Raw genomic sequence first — 24,678 nt, forward strand, 5'->3', positions numbered from 1 at the left:
GATTTGCTTCTTTCATGCTTTCTGCTCCTCTTCTCTTTGCAGACTTTCAGGACTCTGGAAAACCTGACTTCTACAGTACTCTGCAATTCTTCTGAAGTTCCTTCTGGCTTAATGAAGGACAAAGCAGTTGTAGTGATGAGAGGAAACTGCACTTTTCTGGAGAAAGCAAGAATTGCTCAAAGATCAGGTGCTAAAATGCTGTTGATTGCCAGTAAAGCTAGGCTGGTAAGTTACAACCTATGATTTTCTTTTGTAGTGAAATAACATCCTATCTATTTGGTCCAAGTCATTGTTGTGCAGAGATAGCTCAGAAGTCCCAGAAGCAGAGGACTGCAGGAATGTGTGGGATTCCAGCATGAGGTAACCTTCCCCACTGAGCGCAGTGCTAGTGCTGCTGCTCTTCAAGGGACCAGAGGGGTCATTCTGAATTAGCTCTGTGCGATGCTGTGTTGCATCATCTAAAAGTATCCACAGCTGAACTGTATTTTTATACCGTTGCTTGTATCTTTAATCATGCTTATGAATGCAAATGCTTGTCATTGTCATCCCATAATTTCAGCAAACTCTGAACTCCTCATCATCTTAGATAATATTTTGTTTTAAACACATGACAAATGTAAACTATTTCATCCAAAGCCGGAAATAAAGAAGGTATGGAGATGCTACAGATACTTCTGCTTTTTTTGTTCTCTGTTACAGCTGCAAAATACAAATACAAATATTTGCAATTTCAGAATTTGTGTGATTATTGTGAAACTATTTCCTATGTTTCTGAAACAAGTTTAAAAAGCAAGTTTTGTTTGTTCTTTATAATACTGTAAAAGCACGGAACCTTGATGAATCCAGATGTACTTAGGTCAAAACAGGTGATGTTACCACCACATCTGTCTTTGCTAACCCTTAGGAAAAGGTGATGAACTAGCTCAATTTGTCTTCCTACAAATTCACTGAAATTTAAAGGATAATCTGCATCTGTTTGGGCTCAATATACTTACCACTGATACTTTCTCTTCTAGGCTCCTCCTTCAGATAACAAGACTGATTTTGAAAATGTGACTCTACCAGTTGCTCTTATAAGATACAATGACATTGTCGATATGCAGCTGGTAAGTAATATAATTTCAGCATGTTGTGGTTGGTATAGACTTAGGGTTTTGATCAAATAAATAAAATTTAATATCAAATATGAATGTCTTCCTGATTTGAATGGGCATAGATAGAGATTCACAGAAGGGGATGGGTATTAAATCATGGAAAGACTTCCTTCTTCAAGTCAATTTAAGAGAATGTTTAATTAGAACGCTAAGAATGGGAAACAATAATGGTGGGAGGGTAATCTTAGAAATCTTCATCCTAAACAAGATAAGCACCCTTCCAGTAGACTTGTATAAAATTGCAGGTGCTTGGCAAATGTCAAGAGCTATAGGCTGAGAGGGCCATTCCTTTTGCACAGAAACTAGAACAGCTGAACTTGTATCAAGCGGCATGATATTTTGCAAGCAAGCAGTACCTTATCAGGTTGGATCTTGAGGATATTGTATTTTTATTTTTGTTGTCTTTATAAGATCATAGGCTCTGTTTCTATAGCATGACAGCATCTGTTATACACAAGTTAGGTGGTATAATTTGGTTTTCTGCTGAGGAGTTCATGATGAGATGCCAAGTTTATGTCTTTAAAATCTGGCAGTTGTGGTATCTCCTACACTTGTAGGGGGGTTTTGTTGTGGTTCATTTTTTCTTCTTTTAGTTTCTTTTCCTTGATGTGTAATATTAGGATACAGAATGTTGGAGAGAATTTTAAAGAAAACTATGTTTTCTTGGGTGTGGAATTTTTGTTGGTGGTGGTTTGCTTTTTTGTTGTTTTGTTTGTGTATTTAGTGTTAAATAGCTTTGCTAGGCAAGAGTTGCACTGCACATGTTTTTCTATGAATAGCAGAGGCTAGCAGTAACCTGTGTAGTCTTAGCTCCTTGGACTGACTTTGCAAGCTTGTTTCACCATTTCTGCTCTTAACCTTCAGAGCTGCCGTGGGAAGTTGGCTTAGGTAAGTATGTGAACTGAAACTGTCCTGAGATATCTGGGACTTTGGTTGTTTTCTCCTTTTTTTTTATTTTTCCATTAGAGTTTGGTTCTTGTAGAGCATTGATGTGACTTGCAGGTTTGCGGTAACACTCCTCAGTTTGCCATAATCACTGATGAATACTGTGTTTTGGTTTAGGTTGTCCTCTTTCTTGAAATTTGTTCAAGAAAACAAGCGTTGTGTGCTTAGCTGAGTGATTTTTATACGTGCCCTGCTAACGTGGGGGGCAATTAGGGCAAGCTTAGATCCCTGATTTGTTCTAAAACTTCTCTGCATCACTTGATTGGCTAGTGTGGTTTAGAGTGGTATCACATAGAATCGCTTCTGTGCAGCTACAATAATTCACCAAATAACTTTGCTAGTAGACAGGTATGCCAGGTGATGTCTCATACTGCTGTTGAATTGAGGGGGAAAAAAACATTTTTGTCTTAAAGAAACTGTCCTCATAAAAGTAGTAAGAGACAAAGCCTCGCCTACAAGTGATCATTTCCTAGTTCTGATGTATTTTTTTGCCATGGTTTTGTCATGTTACTGGCAGTAGCTGTTAGGAATATGTGCTGCTTAGAAGCTGGAAACCATAGTATTCTTCCTAGTACAGCTGTGTGTTACATTTTAATGCTCTTTATGGCTTCCAATTATCTCTATTTAATTAGAAGAGAGAGACAGCACAGTCTGAGGGGAGCTAGTTGGTATAAGCATTCTTTTTACTGTTTCTTAGAATTAATTTCTGTTAGCTTTCACCGTTTGAATCGGGTTTATGAGGAATCTTGACAGTGTTGGGGGCCTTCTAGGAATTGAGCTGCTCTCTTGCTGAGCTGTTACCTGATGGGCTGTATTTGATTATAGTGCTCTCTGTGGTAGCAGCTGAGATTTCAGAAGTTTTCAGTGAAGAGCGGAACAAAATGAAATAATTGTTCTCGATTCTAATGTGAATTTTGCTTTATTAGATTCATGGAATTGAAAGGAAAAACTGGGATTAGATGTATTGGAGTTGAATACTAAAAATGTATAAGCCATTAGTTTTTTTTCCCTTTGTTTTCCACATACAGGATACTGTAATTCGTTTTTTGTTTGTTTGTTTTGCCTTTATCTAATGTTATATATATCACTTCATACAATGGTAGTGTTTCACCAACACTTAAATTTTCTTTCATGTTTTCTAAAATGTGATTATCTGAACTGCTGTAACTTGAGGCAAATGAATGATTGACTTCTTTAGACTGCAGTAAGGTTAATTCTGTAATTAGATAATTCAGATGCTGAAACGAATCTGCTGTCTTCACATATTGCCTATGTATTCCACTACACTACTCAGCTTCCTATTCAGTCTCACCACTGCCAGTTTGATCTTCCTGTAGCCAAACTTGCCCGATGTGTTCATCTCTTCTTCTGTTTGTATCCCACATGCAGGCTGTTAACAAATCTGTTCTTCTACCACACCTCTGAAGTCTGTTTTCACTGCAGTGTTGCTTTAGGTGCCTTGACTTCAACAACAGCTAACCTTTCTCATTTTCTGTCAAATTATCTCCTTTCTTTGTTTAAATCTCACCTTTCAGTCATGCTGAAGCATTTAAGTTACGTGAGATTGCTTTCTTTTATTTTTGAATCCGTCTCAAGTTGTTTGTGAAAGTTATTATTTTTAAATCTTTCTGCCACCATGAGTTTTTACTGTGTCCTGTCTGAAGCATCTTGCCTTTATCTGAGTTTTGTGGCCTCAATAGCTAGAGGCAGACTTCTACTCATATCTCTGTGGACCTGTGAGTCTGTATTTCAAGGTAATTGACTCCAGGTATGTTCTCTTGCAGAACCTAAGTCTTTGGTAGCACATGGTATATTTGTGGGATAAAAAGCATTTGGGTTAGGGGTAGGTACAACTTCTAAGAAGCATTGAAAGATTGCAAAGAAGTACCATTTTGCCTTGTGGTATCCATATTTACCGCAGCAATAGTAATAAGGCTGCTTTCTAACCTGATTATCCGGGAGGGTGGCATGGTAGACACTGCTTCTTTACAATGACCAAGACAAGAATATGGGGTATGTTATGCATTAAGTTGAAAATTTCCTTGTTCCATTGTGTAGGGTTAAGAGGAGGAAATCATGTTGTGTACCTTGTTGGAAAATAAGCAGTATAATTTCTTTCTTGTCTTTATGAAGTAATTTGTATGTTCTTTTTCAGACTCTTGGAAATGACATTAATGTGACTCTATATTCACCGCCTTTGCCAGAGTTTGATTGCAGTATGGTTGTCATCTTCCTAATTGCTGTGTTCACTGTGGCACTAGGAGGCTACTGGAGTGGAGTAGCAGAACTGTAAGTCTGCACAACAGAACTGCTTATATTATGTGGACTACAAGTTTTGTGAAATCTCTAGTTATGATTAGTAAGACATGATTTTTTTTAGGGTGCTAGTTAAAGAATTATAAGATCGAAGTGCAATTAGATGCTTAAGCTTCTTGATCATCTATGTAACCTTTAAGAAATAACAAAACTGTCGTGACCTAAACTGCTTAGAGTTTTCTGCTTAAAATGATGAGTCTTTGATAACAGTATTTCTGGATGAGAAGAGTCTGAAGACTGGTTTGACAGGCATGCGAGAAAACATAACATAATGTACTCTTCCCTTTCTGCTTTCCTGGTGTCTTCCTCTGCTGTATCTCTCAGTAGGTCTTCAGGGAACCCTAAGCAGTAGGTTTTAAAAGTCCTTGAGTGATAATGCAGCTCTTGGCAGGATGAGTGAGAGTTAACGTGACATTGTAATATTCTAATATCCGTGACAAAATATCATGCATTTTAGCGACACCTTTAAAATCCAGTGATCTAGGAGGTACAACTGTATATGCTGTCTGCACTGGGGACCTGTACAAGTGCCTTGTCCCAGCTGGCTGAGCAGCACCCTTGAGGATGTCTGTCCTGTCACTGTCCTGTCACAGCCCTGTCACTGGCAGCACTGGGGAGCACAGTTGGGTTGTGTCTGGGTGGCTCCAGCCAAAGTCCAGTCAGGCTTATCTGCCTCAGCTGTGTGTGTTATCTGGCAGCAGAGCTGGGGCAGTAGCAGCTCTGGGACTAGGCAGGGGAAATGAGACACAAGGGTGTGTGTGGTATAGCTTGTGGCAAATGCAAGGGAACAAGCAGGTGAGAGAGGTTTCTGCACAGTGTTGGGAGAGTGTGCAGCTTTGTTTAGTGAAGTGAAGCACACTAGGTTCACAGAACTGGTTTTAGTCTGGGGTTGAACTGGTTGTAGCTGGTCTTTCAGAGCATGGTATTATCCTGCAGCATTTCTTGGATGTCTGTGCACACGCAATGGGCCAGTCAGTGTGCTTTACTACCTAAATCTCCTGTTCTCTGTTGTAGTGCTTTGTTCCCCACAACAGCAGGGAGTGGACTGTATGTGATAACTGTGTCTTCCTCTTTCCCACTAGTTGTTATGCAAATATTAAGGTTTTTTTTTTTTTTTTTTTTAGAGATTAAAGAAATAGAAGGGGGGATTCTTTTTTAAAGTTTAGATGTGATTATGCTTCCTTTTTACCCTACAGTGCTTCGGGGTGTGGCTGCACTGAATGCTAAAATAACAAAATGTGATGCTGTCTCCCATATTGGGGAAAAAAATCCTAGATGTAATTACATTAAATTTGTTAGAAGTGCACTTTCATAAGTCTAGGGTGATTTTTTTTTTTTTTAAGCTGCTTGTTCAAAGCATGTTCTCTGAGAAGGTGATTCATCTAACAAAGTGTCTTGTTCCTATGGGCTTTTTTCTTTTGAAGGTAGTTGTTTCAGTGCTGAATTCAGCATTTTGTAGGTAGGCCCTGGGGTTTGTCAGGAACATGCTATCTGATGGGCAAGTTTCACTAGCGCCTGTACTAAAGAGTAGTAGGGCTGCCTGCTCAAAGAACAGAGTAAAACATAACAATTTGGTTCCTGATTTTGCATGGTGTGGTATAAATACGGAGTATGTAAGCACAGAAATCTTACTTCCGGTGAAAATGTAAAATGTCTCATTTAACACACACACACACACACGTTCATTTACTCTGTAATTATGGGGTATAAAGGTAAAAGAATTTAGTCATTAGCTAGTTTCATTCTGCTAACGCGAGGTGTTTTTGCAGATGCTTAGTGTTATATAATTGAGGTTTTAAACACATGGATTTTAATTTTTCGCAGAGATTGACTACATTTAGCCCAAGATACTTTGTAGTCAGAGGTGATGTGCTAATAAAGCTGAGTGCACGCATCCTGAAAAGGAGGTTAAGAGTATTTATATTGGACAGCTTTTCCTCACGCTGATCAGGATATTGATTTGGAATTCTCATTAAAGTTGGCAATCCCTGTACTGTTGGAAAGGAGGGCAGTTAAGAATCTTTTCCTTGTGATCTATGCTAAGCTAAAAGTGCGCATCTCCATCAAAACAGTGGAGAGAAACTCAAACAAAAAAGCATACCACTTTTTCTGAAAAGCTTGAATTCTGATAATAATAAGAGTTAGACCTAAATGCTGTTGGTCAAAATGATTTGTAATCAAAAATTCTGATCATAGTAAAAGTTTTCCATAACCTCTCATCTGAAGTAAGTGTGTCATTTTCCTAATACAGTGAGAACTTGAAAGCAACAGCAAGTCCTGGGGAGAGAGAAACAAGACGGAAAAAGGAAGAAAATGTTACTTTCACTCCTCTAACTGTTATCTTGTTCGTCGTCATCTGTTGTGTAATGCTGGTCTTACTTTATTTCTTCTACAAGTGGCTAGGTAAGAAAGAAAGGATAATCTCGTTTGACTTATTTTTCTGCATGATTTTAAGTGTCTAAGTCTGAAAAGCTAGATTTCTAAACTAAAATTAATGTAACTTTGTTAATTGTGCTGTACATCTATGAGTAGAGGGTTGAAAAGATGTAGCTGCTAATTAAAAAAGAAGGAAGAAGCTTTCTGCTAGTGCCTTAGAGTGTGCCTGGATGGTGCTTATTCTGAGTGAAGTAATGTAGAGGAGAGGTAACTGGTGACTGCCGAGGAAAAAAAACAAAACCCACAAACAAAAGTATATGATATATGCTGATGTTTTTGGGAGGATGACAATGACACTTTAATAGCCTTTAGAGTAAAAGATTTTTTTGGGTATCGCAACGTTGACCTTGAGGTTGTGGTTGCAGTGCCCTAATTGAAGTATCAAGCTAAATGGCATTCCTGTAATGGAATAAACTGAGGCGTACTAGCAATAAGGCAATTTCTTGAATGATGCAATTCCAGTAAAACGTAGTTTCCAAACTGTTGATTTTTTTTCCTCCTGCCCTCAAATTATGCAACCAGAAAGCATGTACTGTTTTAAATCACACTTTCTAGTGTGAACAATGTGTCTTTCATTTTGAGAGCTTCCGAAATTCACTGTTTCCAATAATTTGTTACCAGGTTACCCTCCTTCTTCTGTGGAAGAAACTTCACCATGCCGACTTCTGATTTTGTTTACATTTGGTTATCTTGATTCTATGGGCATTGCTGCCTTGGCTAAACTTGTCACAATAAAAGACTGATGAATCTTTTAATTTGATTAAAAGGTTTAGCTTAAAAATTTCCTGTTTACTCCTAGATTCAGGTGAATTTTAGGAAGAAGTCGTGAGAAAGGTCTCTTAAAGGAGAAAGGGAGAGGGGACTGGAGTGAAGAATGAGGTCTCTTAAAGGAGGGGAAATGGAAAGGAATAATAAATTAGTTGGGGACAGGAAGAAATGTGAAGGGTTCAAAGCAAATATGTAACAGATTTTTGTGGAGAAGCCTTAGTGTCTGCACTTTGAAGCAGACACAAGCTGTTCCCATGGTATGATAAGCTGTCCTAGGGAAAATTCTGCATTTAATTAAAACCAAACAACGATAAAACCCCACTACATTGTTGTGACTACTATAGTGTGTGAATATGAGTCCTAATATCAATACTTGGAGATAGCATCGAGTAGTCAGTAAAGCTAGAAAACTTCCCTTGCTGCCAGCTTCTCTGTGTAGACTAAATGCCAGATGTTTATAGATTTCTAGGGTTCCTTGCATATTTTATGTCTAAACTTAAATAACAACTTAAGGTTTGGGCTGTTTTCTTGTTTTTATTTTGTTGCTGCTGGTATGATGCCTTTCTGGCAGCTGGAATGAATTCTGAGCAGGTCCGTGTTAACATAAAACTCAAAATCTGAAAGTACTACTCATAGTAAACCAGAGGGTGTGGAGGAAAAGCAAATAGTTTTTAAAAAAATCCAGACACTCCCTCAGGTTTTCTCGCTTTTATTGGTTCCGTTGCTATCCTGAGTTCACTTACAAACGTGCTTAACCTTTTATAACTTTACAAATGAAAAAGTATTAAAAGGGTATGATCTTTAAAGAAATCACAATGGCGTAGTGCTTTAACACCTTGCAGTACTACAACAGAACTATCTTGAATGTACAAACCAGAATTTCCCCAAGCATGGATAAACTTTTGTTACAAATATACCATAATCATGGTCTTTAAAGCAGAACACCACTAGTGACACAATTGTGCATTTTTCTGTTGCCTTACTGGAGGTGCTAAATGCATTTGCTTAAAGCAGTAAATTATTTAAACTTACTTCACAACCTGTGGCTCAATTCTGTAACTGAAGTACCAGAGGGGGTGTGTTACCAGCAAAAAGCTGCGGTGGTGTCGGGGAGAGAATCAGAAGGGCAAAAGTGAGAAAACTCATGGGTTGAGATGGGGACACTTTAATAAGTAAAGCAAAAGCTGTGTGCAGAAGCAAAGCAAAATGAGGAGTTGGAACATTGCTTCCCAGCGGAAGGGCAGGTGTTTGGCTACTTCCAGGAAAGGAGGGCTTCCTCATGTATAATGGTTATTTGGAAAGACAGACAACATTACTCCAAATGTCCTGGGGACTTCCTGTACACCCTCAGCATATTTGCAGGTGGGCAGCGATGTGTTATCAATGCTGCCTTGGTCACCAGTCCAAAACAGAGCACTGTATGAGATGCTATGGAGAAAATTAACTCTATGCCAGCCAAAACCAGTACACCTGTCTTGCTTATTTTTCAGTAAATTCCCTATAGGTGTTAGAGTCAATTTCTAGCCAGACCTTTGTTACAATAAAACAAAAACAAAAAACATGTAAACAACTGTTTTTATTGTCCACCTGTATTTCAGGGGTGCTTAGAATACGCAGTATACCCTAAGTTGGAACACAAAGTAAAAAGTCTCTTCCCAAGCAGGTGGTTCCTAGCTAAACAGAAATTTTGGAAGGGGTAGGTAGGGTGTATAGTATCTTAAAATGCTACTTAAATCATCAGTTAGAGCTAGAGGTTGCTGAAATTTTTATACATTAGCAGACAAGATGACTACAGAGAAAATTTGAAGTGAGGAGTATTATCAGTAATTGAGAAAGCTGGCAGTTGTAAAAGAGCACTTCAGTTTTAGACATAAAGAAAAGTATATGAAGGCAGTATCAGACGTCACCTTTCTCCTTAAAGAAAGGAAAAAGACTGCTTTTAAGAGAACTCTTCTCATGGAAGAGACATTTCAGAATCTAGCACTCTGCAGTAATCTGTGACTGGGGTCTCCAGTGTACCAAGTAGCACTATAGCTGTAAACAGTTTATATCACATGTACATCCTTGTGTTTGATACCTGTTTGCTGTATTTGCTCCTGTTGTATTTTGTCACTGATTCCTACCACCCATTCTTTTTATCTAGTGTATGTTATAATATCAGTCTTTTGTTTGGCATCTGCAACGAGCCTGTACAACTGTCTTGCTGCACTAATCGGAGAAATACCATTTGGGCAGTGCAGGTATTGGACACCTTTCAATTCTTACAAGGTTTCTTTTGGGTATTTTCTTGTTGCTACTAGAGGTAGTGTGAAAACATGAGTGTAGTTTAAGTCTGCAGTTGGATGAATAATGCCACCCACTTGAGTCCTGATGAAACAAAGGGGCGGGAGAGGGGGGTCTCCAGGAGAGAATGCCTTGTCAGCTTAAGGACCTGTGACAGCACAGGCATGTATTTTGGCTGTTTTAGGCTTTCTTTTTAAATGTAATTATTTTCCTTTTAGGATTACATGTTGCAACAAAAATATTGAAGTGAGGCTTATCTTTCTGGCTGCATTCTGCATAGCAGCAGCTGTTGTTTGGGCAGTATTTCGAAACGAAGATAGGTAAGTGATACATTCTAACTTGAAAGGGTAATATGAATAAAGGTCCTCAGAAACCCTTCCCATCTTGTAACTCTTTCTGGCACATGGCATCCTTCTAAATTCCAGTGCCTATTAAAAAAAAAAAAAGTCATAAGTATTTATGAAGCTTAATAAGTACGGGAGTAATAGAGAACAAAGCTATACAAATGAACTGTGTGGTAATTTGGAGCTGCAAAAAATTTTGAAGATGAGGAAGAACTAGCTTGATTGCTAACGAACACCATAGTGGAAAAAAAGTGCAGAACTGGTAATATAGGCAAGAGACCCTAAATAAGTATTACAGTAAAATCCTAAGAAGCATCATGAGCCACATGGTAAGCAGGGCTTCCAGTCAACAACACGTGTTGAGCAAGTGAGCAGTCATACAAGGGAATGGCAAGACCCTGCTGTAGCCTCTGCTGTACTCATTTTCTCTGTGCCATACTGACAAAGAACAGTTACCGATTTACGATCAGAGGCTAGTGAAAATTGTTGATCTTGAAACTAGTGTTTTTGTGGTTTTGGTAGCGATACTTACAAAAAAAAAAAAAAAAAACACACACACCTTGTTTTCGATTCCCTTTTGCAATTTTGCTACCTTCAGAAAAATCTAAAAAAATCTTTATACTTAAATACCAGCAGTAAGTTGGACGATGTGTAAAAGTGTGTTCTTATTTTTAGGTGGGCTTGGATTTTGCAAGATATTTTGGGAGTTGCTTTCTGCCTAAACTTCATTAAAACACTGAAAATGCCCAACTTTAAGGTACTGTAAATTGCATATTTTAAAGTATTTTAATGCCACATGTATAAGTTTAGCATCAGGAAGTAACTTTTTAATGCTCAAGAAGTATTGGAAAACAATAAATTTGCACAAATTTTAATTATAATAAGTTATTTTAAAAAAATGTTCTAATGTTATGCTGGAATAAAAACATCGGTGTGGTGTGGGTTTTTTCTTTTTTTTTTTCCTTCTGATTCTTTCTTTGTTTTTTAATGTGGTGATACAGTAAGTGTACCAGAATCTAATTATGCAGTCTTTGAAAACCTGTGGCATTTTTTTCTCTCTCTCCTCTCCAGTCCTGTGTGATACTCCTAGGCCTTCTCCTTCTATATGATGTGTTTTTTGTCTTCATAACACCATTTATCACGAAGGTATGTCCATGAATTTATCTTGAAAGTCAAAATGATGTCTGGTTATTGTGGCAGCATTTTTGTCAAACAGATGAGTGTTTTTTCAGTATTCTCTATGCAGAAATGCTAACTTTCTTTTCTTTTTTCCTGTTCAAGGCAGCAGTGGTTTAAATTTCTGTCTTGTATGGACCATAGATTATAATGCTTGCATAGGTGTGATAAATTTTGTTAAATGACCCAGTCTCCAGCAGTCTTATGGCTAGAAATATCCTGTCCCCAGTTGTGTGACAGGGTGATGACGAGAAATGACAGTTCCCCAATTTTCTTTCTCCTTTTGCTTTCAACATCCTTTTATGGAACACTCTCTAGTACTTTCTTGAAGTGTTGATTTGCAGTGTAGTATGAACTATATGCAAACATACTTTCTTCTATTTGGAAGCAGAAAGCTCACGTTAGAAAAAACTGATGCATTTTTATCTAAACACCCAGCTACGCCTGGTGGGTTCATTTTTTTTTTTTTTTTTGTGCATGTGTGTTTTGGTTTTGTTAGTCATTTTAGACTGGACTACATGTTTTAAATGTAAAACAATACTGTATAACACTATTATATTAATGTATTCCTTTTGACATTTGAGATTTTTCCAATCCTGAATTGTAAGATGAGGTGCAAGAAGTTTTTGTAGATGTAGTATGAATGTTTTGATATATTAAACCATTAACTATAGAAAAATAAATTTGATTTCAGAATGGGGCAAGTATAATGGTTGAAGTTGCAGCTGGTCCCTTTGGAAACAGTGAAAAGGTATGAATAGTTGTTTTAATATGTGCAACATAACAATACTGACATTTTGTAGCTAATTCATAGCGTGCTTTTCAGCATAACTTTCTCACAAAATATAGCCAGCTTTTGCTATTTTCTTTTAAGTATTAAATACCTGTTGACTTGGGTTTGATCCTAGAATGATGGAAACTTGGTGGAAGTCCCTACTGAACGCTCAGCTCCCCATGAGAAAGTAAGGATTGTATTTCAGATACTGGATTTTTAAATCACTCCCTCTGAAAAGACTATTCTTTTGGGGAAAACCTGACTATCCAAATTTCTCTGCAGGGCCTGGATATCAATACTGTATAGTTAGGATAATAATCCAGACTTGCTATTCTCATTGTATGGTTAAAAATAACTTAAGACAACATTTGGCGTGTATATGTTATTTGTAAATCTGAAATTCTAATTTGCATATTGCCTTAAGCTTTATCCACTCTCTGTGATGGTTTCTGGTTTTTTACTTTAGGTTCTACCTATTTTGAAGTCATGAGTTATGATAAATTAATGATACTTAAACTGTTTTTATTCATTTTAAAAAAATCCAAAACACCAGGATGCTTTAAATTAGATTTATGTGGGCTTGTGAAATACTGTTTTACAGTTACCTGTGGTTATTAGAGTGCCTAGACTTGAATACTCTGCAGCGACATTGTGTGACATGCCATTTTCATTGTTGGGTTTTGGAGACATTATTGTCCCAGGTGAGCAGATGTCTTTGGCAATTGTAATTTACGATTAAATATTTTTTGGTTTTGATTCTCAACTCACTTATAAGGGGGATTATTCTGCAAAGCATTTGCTAAATCAAATGCAGCAGTTTGTGTTGATTTCTTAGTGTAGAATACAAGAAAAGCCAGAGTATAAGAAAGCTTGTTGTGTTACAGTCTACTTAAATGATGAACTTTGTTTTGCTTTTCTTTAGTGTTGTGTTTTATGAAAATACAGGTCCCACAGATAAATCCAGTTGTCAGTATTAATGAAATCTTATTAAAATCTCACAGAAAGCAAGTAGTTTGTGACTCATAGCATTTTTGTGTCATAGACTACGAAATTAGAGGTGAGGTCATGGAAAATGTTTTGTCAAATTTTTCTACCTTAGAAGAGCTGAATTTTGCCATAGCTGAACTTGGAGTGTTGGGCAAATTACTTAAGCCCAAAGCTCCATCTCATGACAAGACTACTCTCCCTTTTCTTGTGGTCTGTACTGAGGCAAAATTACGAGTGAGCATTAAAATCCTATTGAAGAGAAGTATTAAAACTAGGTGTTACTCTTCTGTATTAGTACCTTCAAAATTGAAAGTAGCACAAAATTCTTAGCTTGCTTAAAACAGACAAACAGAACTTTCTAATATCACCCTTGCTAGCATATTTGCATTGTGGTTTTGATTTTCAGTACTTACTATAGGATTTCTGAAACTGGTTCTTGGCTTTCCAGAAAAGAATCGAGAAGAAGATAATGCACAGTATAATGGGAAGTCTTAGTATAATTTCTTTTTATGCTGCTTTGATTTGGAGGACTGGGTAGAAAAGAATTCATGGCAACACATTTCATTAAACCATTTTTTTTCCTTTGTTCAAGGGCTTCTCGTTGCCTATTGTCGAAGATTTGATGTTCAAACAAGCTCTTCTTCTGTATACTACATTTCCTGTACAATAGGTAAATCATGATTTTTTTTCAGCGATTTTAATCTTCATCCCAATTTTTTTTAATAATGGCAGAACTAGATAGTTTTCTCCAGTTAAATGTTCAGTGTTGTTAAGAATCTCTTTATAATCTTCTTAATGTGCCTGCTCATACTTCAGGTGAGTGTTCTTTATGGTAGTCAGTTGCTTTTAGAAAGCTTGCAAATACATAGTAACCTATTGTCCCTCCTTACTTCAATTAGATCAGCAAGGTACATACTAATTAAAGAAAAGTTTTTCTGGCTTACTACAATATTGATTTCATTTAAAAATATACTTGCTCTTGATCGTGTTTTATAGCCTATGCCGTTGGTATGGTGCTGACTTTCATTGTTCTGGCATTAATGAAGATGGGACAACCTGCCCTTCTCTATCTTGTACCGTGTACACTCATTACTAGCTCTCTTGTTGCTTGGAGACGCAAAGAGATGAAGAAGTTTTGGAAAGGAAGCAGTTATCAGGTAGGTTGGATGTCCTGAATATTTTATTATTGGTAATTACTTTCCGTATGTGCTTCTCTAAGTACTTGGTAATACCAGCAATCCATTTTTTCCTCTAGTTTTAATGTTGATTAGTCTTCGAGAAAGAATAATCAGAAAGTCTTGACTCTTAGAAAATCTTAGCCTAATAGTTGATGTAGCAAAATGAAGCTTAAGGAACCTGAAATATCTGGTTCAGTAATCATGGAAGAAGGTTATTTCTTCTGATTTTTTTTTTTTCTTTTAAATGTGTTTTCTGTGTGTTTTAACAGCGCTCATCTATCATCTTTATGTGGTATATAACATCTGAATTGCAGATGTGATTCCAATCTGCAGTGGTAGTCCTGTATTAAGAGTCAGTTCAAAAGTTAGTGATGGACTAGAATTTTAGAGACTAATTTCTGTGCATCACTGGTGTCTTACATTGTCAGGATGATATGGAGCATTCAGCAAAAAGGTATTGGGTGCTTATATAACTGTTTCCTAGCATGCACGTACACACCACATTCAGGTATTCTGCAGTTCCCCTTTGGTCATCTCTAGCACTACCCAGGAGCTGTAGTACTTAAAATCCCACCAACCATCTGCCTCCACCTGTTGACACGAGTACCTTCCTCCTGATCTTGCCATAGCTGTGGTAACTGCATGAGTTAGCCCCTGTGAGCTGGCGTTTACTGTAAGACAGGCAAACTTCAACATTACTCTATATTTATTAGAGACCTGAAGTCCAATATTGAGTTCAGAAATTATCTCCTGTGTCTAGGCTGTGTTGAACTCAGCTCAGAGAATGGATAGGGTTTATTGTCAAAGTTGATGGTGAAAAGGAGCAGCTTTTGCTTTTATTCAACTTCTGGATTGCAAAGCTAAGGCATACAGTGGAAGCCAGATGGTGGTAATTTCTGTAAACGTAAAACTGCAGTCCTGCAGCTCCTAAAGCATTACAAATTAAACACTGCCTTTTGTTGATGTAACTGATACTCTGCACCTGCTTAAGGTAAAGCCCAAGTCTCAAATTGCTTGGGAGAAGATCTTTAACTAATACCCTGTTTCTTTTTGTTGACAAAGAAGTCTTCTCCTTTCATAGAAGCAAATAGATGTGTTTCTCCGTAGGTCAGAATTATTTTGGTTTACCATGCATTTGTATGTAAATCAGTGACTGCTATTCTGAAATAAATTGTTACATATCAAAATGCAGTAACTCTGGGACTGTTGGAGAAAAAAGCTTCACTATTTATTTTCCTCACGAGTTCTGAGTAAGATTGGCCTAAGTAAACCTGGCAAGTCTCTTAAGCAACAAAAATTTCTTGCACTTCTCATAGTAAAACTCATACTTGGAAGAATTATGTTGCCATAGTAGTTATTTCATGTCCTTTCAACGGATTTCTTGAAGGATTAAAACTGTTCTGAATTTGAGCTTGTTTTGAGGTCAGATGATCACATTCCTGGCACAATTTATTATGTTGATTTCCATCCCCTCTACACCACTCCTGAGTTAGACTTGTCTGTGATTGGACACCTTTGTATAACTTATAGAAAAATAGGAGTTTTAGTAAAACTTTCTGATGAGCTTTTCTATATTTTTGTTTTCTTTTCTTGAGAATGTTACTCAAACTGCACTCTCAAAATGATGTAGTGATGATCTTTTCTCATATGTTGTCCTCCCAACGTAAGGCTGCATTTTGAACTGCCCTTATTGACATGAACAAAAAAAAGCAACACAACCCTGATGTCCAAATCTTCAGTTTTCCACGCTCATTCTGAGGAGAAAAGCTATAGAAAGGCAACAGAAGACTATCTTTTGCTAACTTTTACCTGCTGAACCAGTGGTAGTTTGGACTGGACTAGATGTTCTCCATTGACAAGGGGTGACCAGACTTCTGTAGAGATTTGCTTCATCCTCATGGGAACAGAGAAACCTTGCAGACTTGTTAGGGCAAAGCATCCCTAAGATAGGGGTACAGCAGGTATCAGATGACTAAACTTCATAAACACTGCTATTTGCTTGTAATTCATTAGTTAGCTTTCTTTATTTGCGTTTTCTGATTTTTGTTTACTTTTTTGGTTGTGTATGATTTTAATAATGGAATGAATTTTATTTAGGTGTTGGACTCCACCAGGACGCCTTTGCTACAAGGTGTGATTACAGCCTTCTTTTAATGCAATTTTAATAATCTTTTGTGTTTTCTTTTTTTGCTTTTTCCCCTCTGCTTCTTCTTTTCATTCTTCTTTTTGTCTGTTTTCTTTTTCATTTTTCTGAGTAATTCATAAGAAAAGGGTAGCAGTGAAGACAAGCTGTGAAAGTAAACCTGCAGTTACCCTTAGTTTTTTTTTCCTTTCAAGGAATTACTGAAAACTTAATATAAGGTACCTATGGAGCCATGATTCCTAAGATTGAATGTAGGCTTTGTTTTCTCTTTTACTCTATAATTTCCCAGATCCCTAGGAGTATCTTCAACTATTTAGAATTGATGGTGGTTGTGCTTTTGTTAACTATATGGAAGTTCCCCCGCTAATTCTTCTGTGTCACTGCATTGATATGAAAACCTCCTTAGAGCTAAACAACAATTTTATTGTCCTCTGTCTGTTACAATGTTAAGCATTTCAGTTCATCTTTATTAGCTACCTCTGTAGTCTATGATCTTACTGCTCAACAGTGTAATTTATCCGTTACTGTATGTAGTTCTTGCAGTGGGGTAAGGAGCAAGGATTCAGACCAGCTTTTGTGGTCTTGCTGCTGCATGGCTTCTAGACAGCAGTGAGAAAGCAAGAAAGAACCTTAATAGGCTATAGCTCATGACTGCTAACACTGATACAATACATATTTTCACTGTCTACTGTCTCATGCACAGCATGTAGAGAGCAATACAATCTTTTAAATGTAAACTTCTTGCAGAATTTAAGTATCGAAATATAACTTGAATTACAGTCAGCAGACTAGATTTCTGCATGTATTTATAAAGCATAAGCTGTCTGCTGTGTGCACGGAAGAAAATTTGAGGTAGTGAACTCTGGCTGACTGTATCTTAAATTCTGAACTAAAAAGTACTTTTCTCTTTATCTTCTTTCTTCTCTTCTAATAAAGATTATTTTAAGTGTAATTAGAAAGTCTTTAGTAATCAAGAAATTATAGATGCAAACACAAGAGGAGGCTAGTAAGTGGGAAGAGTAGAATGCAAATTAAAATCAGATGGCCAGACTGTATTTTTATAACTTAAGTCTTCTGTCCTTCTGTGTGCACTCAAATTCTTGCATAGGATTATTAAAATCAATTTTCAAGTTTCTACTTTATATATTTGGGAAACACTTTACTTCCTAAGATAGCTCTGAGATCCCATAATTCTTATTTGAGAGCATTTCTCTTTTTCCATAATGATACAGTCTTAAATTCTAGTTCTGCCCTGTGTGGCTTTTTTTATGAAGTAGTCTTGAATTGTAAAGAGTCACTGCATAGGAAAATATCTTAACAATGCACTGAAAGAAAGGGATTTCTTAGGAGAAGAACGTACCTACTTCCCTACCACCAAGTGGGCAGTATTGCTGCTGTGAAGTGTATAGTAAAGATTTTTCTAGGTTTTCTAGATGGCTTATACTCCTCATGTATGACTGCACGATATACTAATGTTTGATACTTACTTCCCAGTTATCAACTTAGAAAAAACAAACAGTATTTTTAAAATCTCAGTATAATCTATGAAATCACTTCAGTAACATCATTAAAAATCTAGCAGAGTAGTAGAACTTTAGTCTTCTAGATGTACAAATTGTCTTGCAGCTTTTTTAGAATTTGTCGTTTGGAAGTGTTTAGGAATTCATTACCTTTTCTCAAAGTAATAAATCAACAGATTTGTCATTGGCATGTTAGGCAGCAAGCACCTGCTATTTAGTACTGTAAGTTTAAACCATGTTTTTGAGATACTTGCACATTAATCAAAGTTAGAAAGTTTTAAGGATTATGTGAGTGCAACGTCATCAGAGTCAATCTTGTTTTCAAGTGTGTACATAGGTATTACCTACTCTTTTACAGGTAGAAGGTGGGATTACCATTTCTAGTTGGCTGTGTGCGTGTGTGTAGCTTTTTTTTTTAATAGTTCACCATGTTAGGATCTATTTTAGTTCCAGAGTTATGTTTTATCTGTCTTGACGCTACCTACCATACAAAAAAAAACAAACTGTCAGGAATTCAGATGTGGGAAAAAAGCTGATGAATGTCTTCCACTTAAAAAATGCTTGTCAGCTCTCCACCATGTTCTGTCTGATTCCTTTGGCTGTTTCAAGGATTGAGATGACAATTTTGTCCAGGATTTTAGCACTGTGCCTTCATCTTGATGCTGATTGTCATAAAGATTCCTGCCTCTTCTGCAGAGGTTTTGAGGACGTAGTTGTCCTGAGAGAACCTACAACTGGGATACTCTTATTGAAGAAGCTACTTAAGGCAAGTCTACATGTTTAGAAAGGTATCTGTTGTCCCTGACTTGAAGTTGTGGGCTATTCTTGTGAAAACAAGAATGTATTTCTTCATATATAGTGAAGAGATAAGAAATAGCAGGTCTATTTTGGTCTAAAGACCTTTTTCTTTTTTTTTTATCTTGTGAAATTTATGTGTATCAAAAAGCCCCAAACACCTTTATAACCAAAATGGCTAGTAGAACATAAACTGAACTTAAATATCTCATACATCAAACAGACTTTAAAATTTAAATGCATGTGATATCTTCAGCTTAAGCACATTTCATGCTGCTTACCTAGTTGAAGGATTAAGAGAAGAATGCTTGACGTTGGGATACAGTCAATTGTTGCAAATAGTATTAACTCTTCCTTCTGGAAGCATTTTGTCAATTTAATAGGGAAATATTTTACAATAACACTTACCAAAAGTACCCTCTCTATGCCAGCTGTTGGATGATCCTCCTTAGGATAAAGGAAGCCATATATTACTTGGTGTGATATTGTACTGCTGGTGGTGGGTGGTTTTTTTCCTTGTTTGTTTGCTTAATTTGTTGTGTTTTGCTTTTCCTGGAAACAGATAATTGAATCCTCATTCAAAACAACTGTTTAGTTTCTGTAATTGTAGGGAGTGTTTTGCTTTGTTTGACTTTTGATGTGGGTTTTTGGTCACAGTGCAGAGGCAAGATTCTAGATATACTGAAGTGAATGTAAGACTGTCATTGGCACAAGAGTTTGGTACTGCTGGGCTGATCGTGTGTTACGGTTGAGTTCTTGGGTGTATCAGCAAGTGCATGCCTAAATTGTTCTTGATTCTGACAGCATGAAGGTAGTGGTGTGAAAAACCTCTTCTGGTTTTAGTCAGATCGATATTGTGGCCACAAGGCTCTCCTAAGCCTTACTTCAAGTCTCAATGACTTGTTTGGCCTTCATCTGAGCTTACTGTATGGCATGCTGGTGCATGCAGATTTGGAAACATCTTGTTTAAGTAAACTTAATTTTAAAAAGGTACGTTTGTATACCTTGTGATGACTCGGTTGTGCTGGTGTAAAAGAGGATATGGCACAGATGGGTCATACCTAGAGAAGGAGGGCGAGGTTTCTACCTTTTGATACTGAAAGCATTATGCCCTTAGTCTAATAACCCTGCTGTACTGAACATCAGAGCTCCTTGACATGTTCTGTTTTCAGCATTGGTTTTACTACTTTCATATCTCCTGTTCTTCACATATCTGTTTTTCAGCTGTTAAAACTATCCAAAACTGCCCAATCCTTGGCCTCTTGTTAATTATGAAGTCCTTGAACTGGTCAATCTTAATTTGTCATGCTAACCAATACATGTGCTTACCTCTGATTTTTTTTCAATGTTTTGTCCCAGGGATGAAACCAGAGCCTTCATTGTTGTCTAACAATACAGCAATGGATAGGGAAACAAGCTTCTTTTTAGTCAGGGAAAGTACAAAATTTTCCAGTGAAATATATTTGTAATACAGCTAGCTCTTACGGTCATAAAAAGAGAAAGCTAGTCTTTTCTATTCAAGCCACTGCTTGCTAACTGTAAATGTTAAGTAGGAACCTAGGCTCTCTTTCCAGTTTTTCCAAACTGTCTTTGAAAAATTTGCTTAACCTCATTTTTTTTCCCTCCGTGTTCAATAATTGAGACACTTTTGATATGTAACTTTAATTTCTTGAAGAGGACTCAAATCCTTGGATGGCAAGTGCTTTTGTAGTCAAAAGCATTAACTAAGAGCTTTTTGGTTAACTAAAAGCTATTTGGCTTGAATACTTTTCTGATCTATAGAGGACTTCCTATCTGTATGCTGCTAAAATGCACTCTAATACATGTTTAATTGTATTTCTCTTAGCTAACAAATACTTTGTACCAATGGGGGGAAAAAAGCAATATTTCTATATAAAGAACTGTCCTTTCAATTTTTTTTTACATTTAGATGATGGAACATCTGGATTACCCAGGAAATGAAGAAGGCACAGCATCAGCCAGTGAACAGCCTGGAGGACAATAACATGTAGGATTCTGGCTTAAAATAGTATTCAAATTTCCTACAGATGAATTACAGTAAATTTGGTGAAGATGTACAATAGAGTATTTCATACTCTGTGTAAAAGGTTTTTTTACTCCACCTATATTTTTATGAAAAATATTGTTAATAACATAAAAGTAATCAAAATAGATTTGCATTTTTACAGCCAAACCATAGCTAGTAAAACCGTGCCTTATTTCGATTTAAATAAAGGGCATTTTCTATGCAATTTTCCAAACGTGCTTCTATACAGTATATTTTTATAAAAAAAATTCTTGCCCGTATCACTTTGCATGGAATGTTTTCTTAGTTTTGATTAAGGCTAGTCAAATTTCATTTAAAAAATAATAATAAAAGCAGTACTCTTCACAGGATTTCTTTCCAGATTTTGAATGCGAAGACTAACAGTAATGTAACTACAGCAACTACAGAATGAAACTATAATTCCATTACTACACATAATGGAATAAACTGTTTGTATGCTAATCTATGTAGATTGTAAGCCATAAAATAGATAACAGGGCAAATTTTAATTTGTGGTTGTGAGGTTTTGTTTTGTTTTTCTTTTTTGTTTGTTTTTTCTCTGTAGTTTCACTGGCTTATGCCTTAGTCATGAAAATTGTTAAGCTTTGATGCAAGTCTTTGGATTATATGCGTTGCCAACCATTAGAAAAAACTAAAAGTGTGTGGTGGAGGTACTTACACAGTGGCCCTGGAAACTTAGATGCAGCTCCTGGAATAGTTGGCAAAGATGGTGTGAAAGGCAAGAGGTGGTTTTTTGCTCAACAAGTGTGATTTAAATCTTGGGGGTGGGGGGGGAAGACCTAAAATTTTTAAGTTTGGACTAGTTCTTCTCATACCTGTTTGGACTTGGTCTATATACATATGTGGTCTTCATTTGGCTTTGTCTTAATTCATAGGGATGGGGGATGAAAGGACAGGTTTTTCTAGCTTTTGCATCTATACCATACTTTTTTTTTTTGGAAACTGTTTTTGAAACTTCTTTGTGATTGATAGACAAACAACAGGTTTGAATAGTGCTAGTATTGCCTGTGTTAGTTAAGGCCAGTGCCTGTGTTTAACTTGATTAATTACAATTTGTTTTAGCTTTTAAATACTCTAAAGACTTGGAAAAGGAAAATTAGTTTAAATTGTTAATTCGCATTTAGGAGAGTTTGAGTTTGTGTGCTTGTTTGATGCTTTTTTCATTTTTTGGGGGGGAACTGCAAATTGAGGGGGATTAGGCATAGAAAATTTGTAAAGCTGTATTGCTAACACTTTACACCAAAGAAAATTGGAGAAGGCAACAACAGGAAACCACTGAGTTCACTTAATCATCAGGTAGTCATTAAAACATTTTTTCTTATTTTTGAAGTGGATGTCGTTCCTATAGTCAGTACAAGTCAAAGAACCCCGGAGAAAACCAAATAAGTGTAAGCTGGGCAATGGCAGTGCAGCCTTTCCTGCAGTGCCTCATGCAAGTGCCTAACTGTTGGTCTGAAGGTCACCTCTAGACACGATTGGTTAAGGGCATGTTGGCTCAGGGAAACTTACACAGATGAAATCTAGTTTAGCTAGATTTGCTTTGAAAGTATGCTAATTAAGACAATTGTAAAACTATATTGGCAGTTAACAAAGGCTTACTGCAAATTTACTGCTTTACATAACTAATATCAAGTTTAAACCTTTTTGTTCTCAAGAGTCCTGACGTAGATAAACCTACCAACTGAGTATCAGTTGTTGCTATTCGCACAGATTTACCTTGGTACCAGTTGATACGGGTAAGATAACCACCTTGTTTGTAGCTCTGCAACTTCTCTAAGAAAACAAATTGTAAAAAGTTTTTGTATGTTAGTAGATGCCCATCATGCCTTTCTTGATCTAAGCTTGAACTGACAGCTTCAGAATACAATGATTTTTGCGCACTGTCTTCAATTTTTATTTATCTGAGGCAGCCAGGCTGACTGGCACTTAATAACAAATTACAGTATACCTCAGTGTTCTGATATCAGACTGAAAACTTCTGCTCTGATGTGCTGTCGTGCTCTTTGACAAGCCCAATATCTGCCAAAGTTAAATGGTTGTGAAGAAGTGGATGAAAATTCCTGAATGACGTAACATCAACCCATTCAAAGTCCTGGAATAATCAGAGCTCTCAGAAGCTTCACAAACCTACATAATGACTCCTTTTTTGAAATCTTCTGTGTAGAGGATTTATTAAATTTTCACCTATAATTGTGAATGGTATTGATGATGAACTAGTATAAATAAAGAAGACCTTTGGCAACATAAGTGTATTCAGCAGTTGGCTGTAGAAACTGTTGTGTTCTGTGCCTAATTATGCACCATGCCTGATAATGCCTGAGGTTTCACACGTGCTGCAGTTTAATTGGATGTAAACTAACTTTTCTCTTTCAAATGTTTAGGTGCTTTGTTTACAAAAAGTAAGAATGGCATTTAAAATTTTACATAAATAACAGGTTAGTAGTGACTACTGAAAAGAGATTTTTATAAGCTCAGTAGAATTGATTGCAACACTTCTAGCAGTTTTGAATGTTTTTAATATTAAACTTGTTTGTACTAAACACTATGTTAAAATCGTTTTTAGTTACATAAAAATCTTACTACTTTTCATTGTATGTTTACTGACAACTCCCTTTCTCATGACTCTTAATTTATCACTTTAAGAATGTTATTAATAAATGTTACTTGTGTTTAAAAAAAAAAAAGTTGAGCGATTGCTTCGAGTCATCTTATTGTGAATGTTCTTGAGAAAACAATAAAAATCCGTAATATCAAGTGAATGAAAAATGCATTTTATCCCCCTTTAAGCAACGTAGCTGCAGTTTTTATCCATCCTGCCCAAGGTATATAAATTGATTGTATTTGTAAATACCTGTGTTGTGGCTTTTTTAAGTCTTTCTTCCTTTTTGCTTTTTTTTTTATTATTATTAGAAGGGTTGTGGGTAGAGGGCACTGATGTCTGTGAATTGAGTATCAATATTACTGGTGTAACTCAGCAAGTGCTTGTTGCACAGCTGTTAGTCATTGGACTCTGAAAGTGTACCTGACAAACAGTGAGTTACAAATTTAACAATTGTAAATTTCTTGATGGTAACGAGGTTATTTGCACTCAGCATAGGAAACAATGCTAGAAAAGTATTGTTCAACTGAATGTACTTAGCCTGAGACAGGAAGGCAAAAAAAAAAAGCCAAGCTTAGGTCTTGAAAACTGGGCTGGGTTGGAAATGTGGGCAGAGGAAGAAATAAAATCGCTAAACATGAATGAATATATTTGATATGTGATCTTTGAGGCATTTTTAGAATCCTGTGATACTGTTTGTATTAAAATTGAACAGGTTTTTAACTATTCTAGCCTCTTCTGCTCATATACTGGAGCCTCCAGTAGCACCGAGTCACGCTAATTGAGTACTTAAATGGGAAAGAAAACTCCTATGTACTGTCCCTCTTTAAAGAGAGGATAGTTGCCTTATGATACTTTAATTTGGCATTGGAAGCTGTCTTGCATAACTTGCGCAGAAAATCTCTCTTCCCACTCAACCAAGTCTGCAGGTGGAGGAGAAACCTAGCTGTTATGTTGGAGTCATGATTAACAGCATCTTAACTTGTCCTTCTATAACTTTCTTTTTCTATTGGAGCTTGGACTGTGAAATAACCAAATTGATCACTGAGTTAGGCTGAGAGAAAACTGAGACTTCCTTAGAGTTTGTTAGTAGTTTTAGAATAACTCATTAGAACATATGCTGTCAGTCAAGAATAAAGAGTGAATGTTAGAGTAGTTGTTATAGTTGATATTAATTTTTTTTGTTTACAA

General features: G+C 36.6%; 1 protein-coding gene across 4 annotated transcripts in view; it reads left to right on the forward strand.

The window, feature by feature from the left end:
- Nucleotides 1-23,558, forward strand: part of SPPL2A (signal peptide peptidase like 2A) — a 28,567-nt gene extending 5,009 nt beyond the window's left edge. The window contains exons 3-17 of one of the 4 annotated variants that reach the window (XM_040569381.1): nt 43-225; nt 1,017-1,106; nt 4,255-4,388; nt 6,667-6,818; nt 9,763-9,859; nt 10,121-10,222; nt 10,922-11,003; nt 11,318-11,392; nt 12,117-12,173; nt 12,331-12,384; nt 12,799-12,898; nt 13,777-13,854; nt 14,181-14,341; nt 16,460-16,493; nt 20,751-23,558. In XM_040569381.1, the coding sequence (XP_040425315.1) occupies nt 43-225; nt 1,017-1,106; nt 4,255-4,388; nt 6,667-6,818; nt 9,763-9,859; nt 10,121-10,222; nt 10,922-11,003; nt 11,318-11,392; nt 12,117-12,173; nt 12,331-12,384; nt 12,799-12,898; nt 13,777-13,854; nt 14,181-14,341; nt 16,460-16,493; nt 20,751-20,782 (1,431 nt within the window). In that variant the 3' untranslated portion in view covers nt 20,783-23,558. The remainder of the gene's footprint in view (nt 1-42; nt 226-1,016; nt 1,107-4,254; nt 4,389-6,666; nt 6,819-9,762; nt 9,860-10,120; nt 10,223-10,921; nt 11,004-11,317; nt 11,393-12,116; nt 12,174-12,330; nt 12,385-12,798; nt 12,899-13,776; nt 13,855-14,180; nt 14,342-16,459; nt 16,494-20,750) is intronic. The other 3 variants (XM_040569383.1, XM_040569384.1, XM_040569382.1) reach the window with 3 other exon arrangements.
- Nucleotides 23,559-24,678: the final 1,120 nt, after the last annotated feature.

The sequence above is a fragment of the Cygnus olor genome, chromosome 11 (genome assembly GCF_009769625.2).
Source record: "Cygnus olor isolate bCygOlo1 chromosome 11, bCygOlo1.pri.v2, whole genome shotgun sequence".
NCBI lineage: Eukaryota > Metazoa > Chordata > Aves > Anseriformes > Anatidae > Cygnus > Cygnus olor.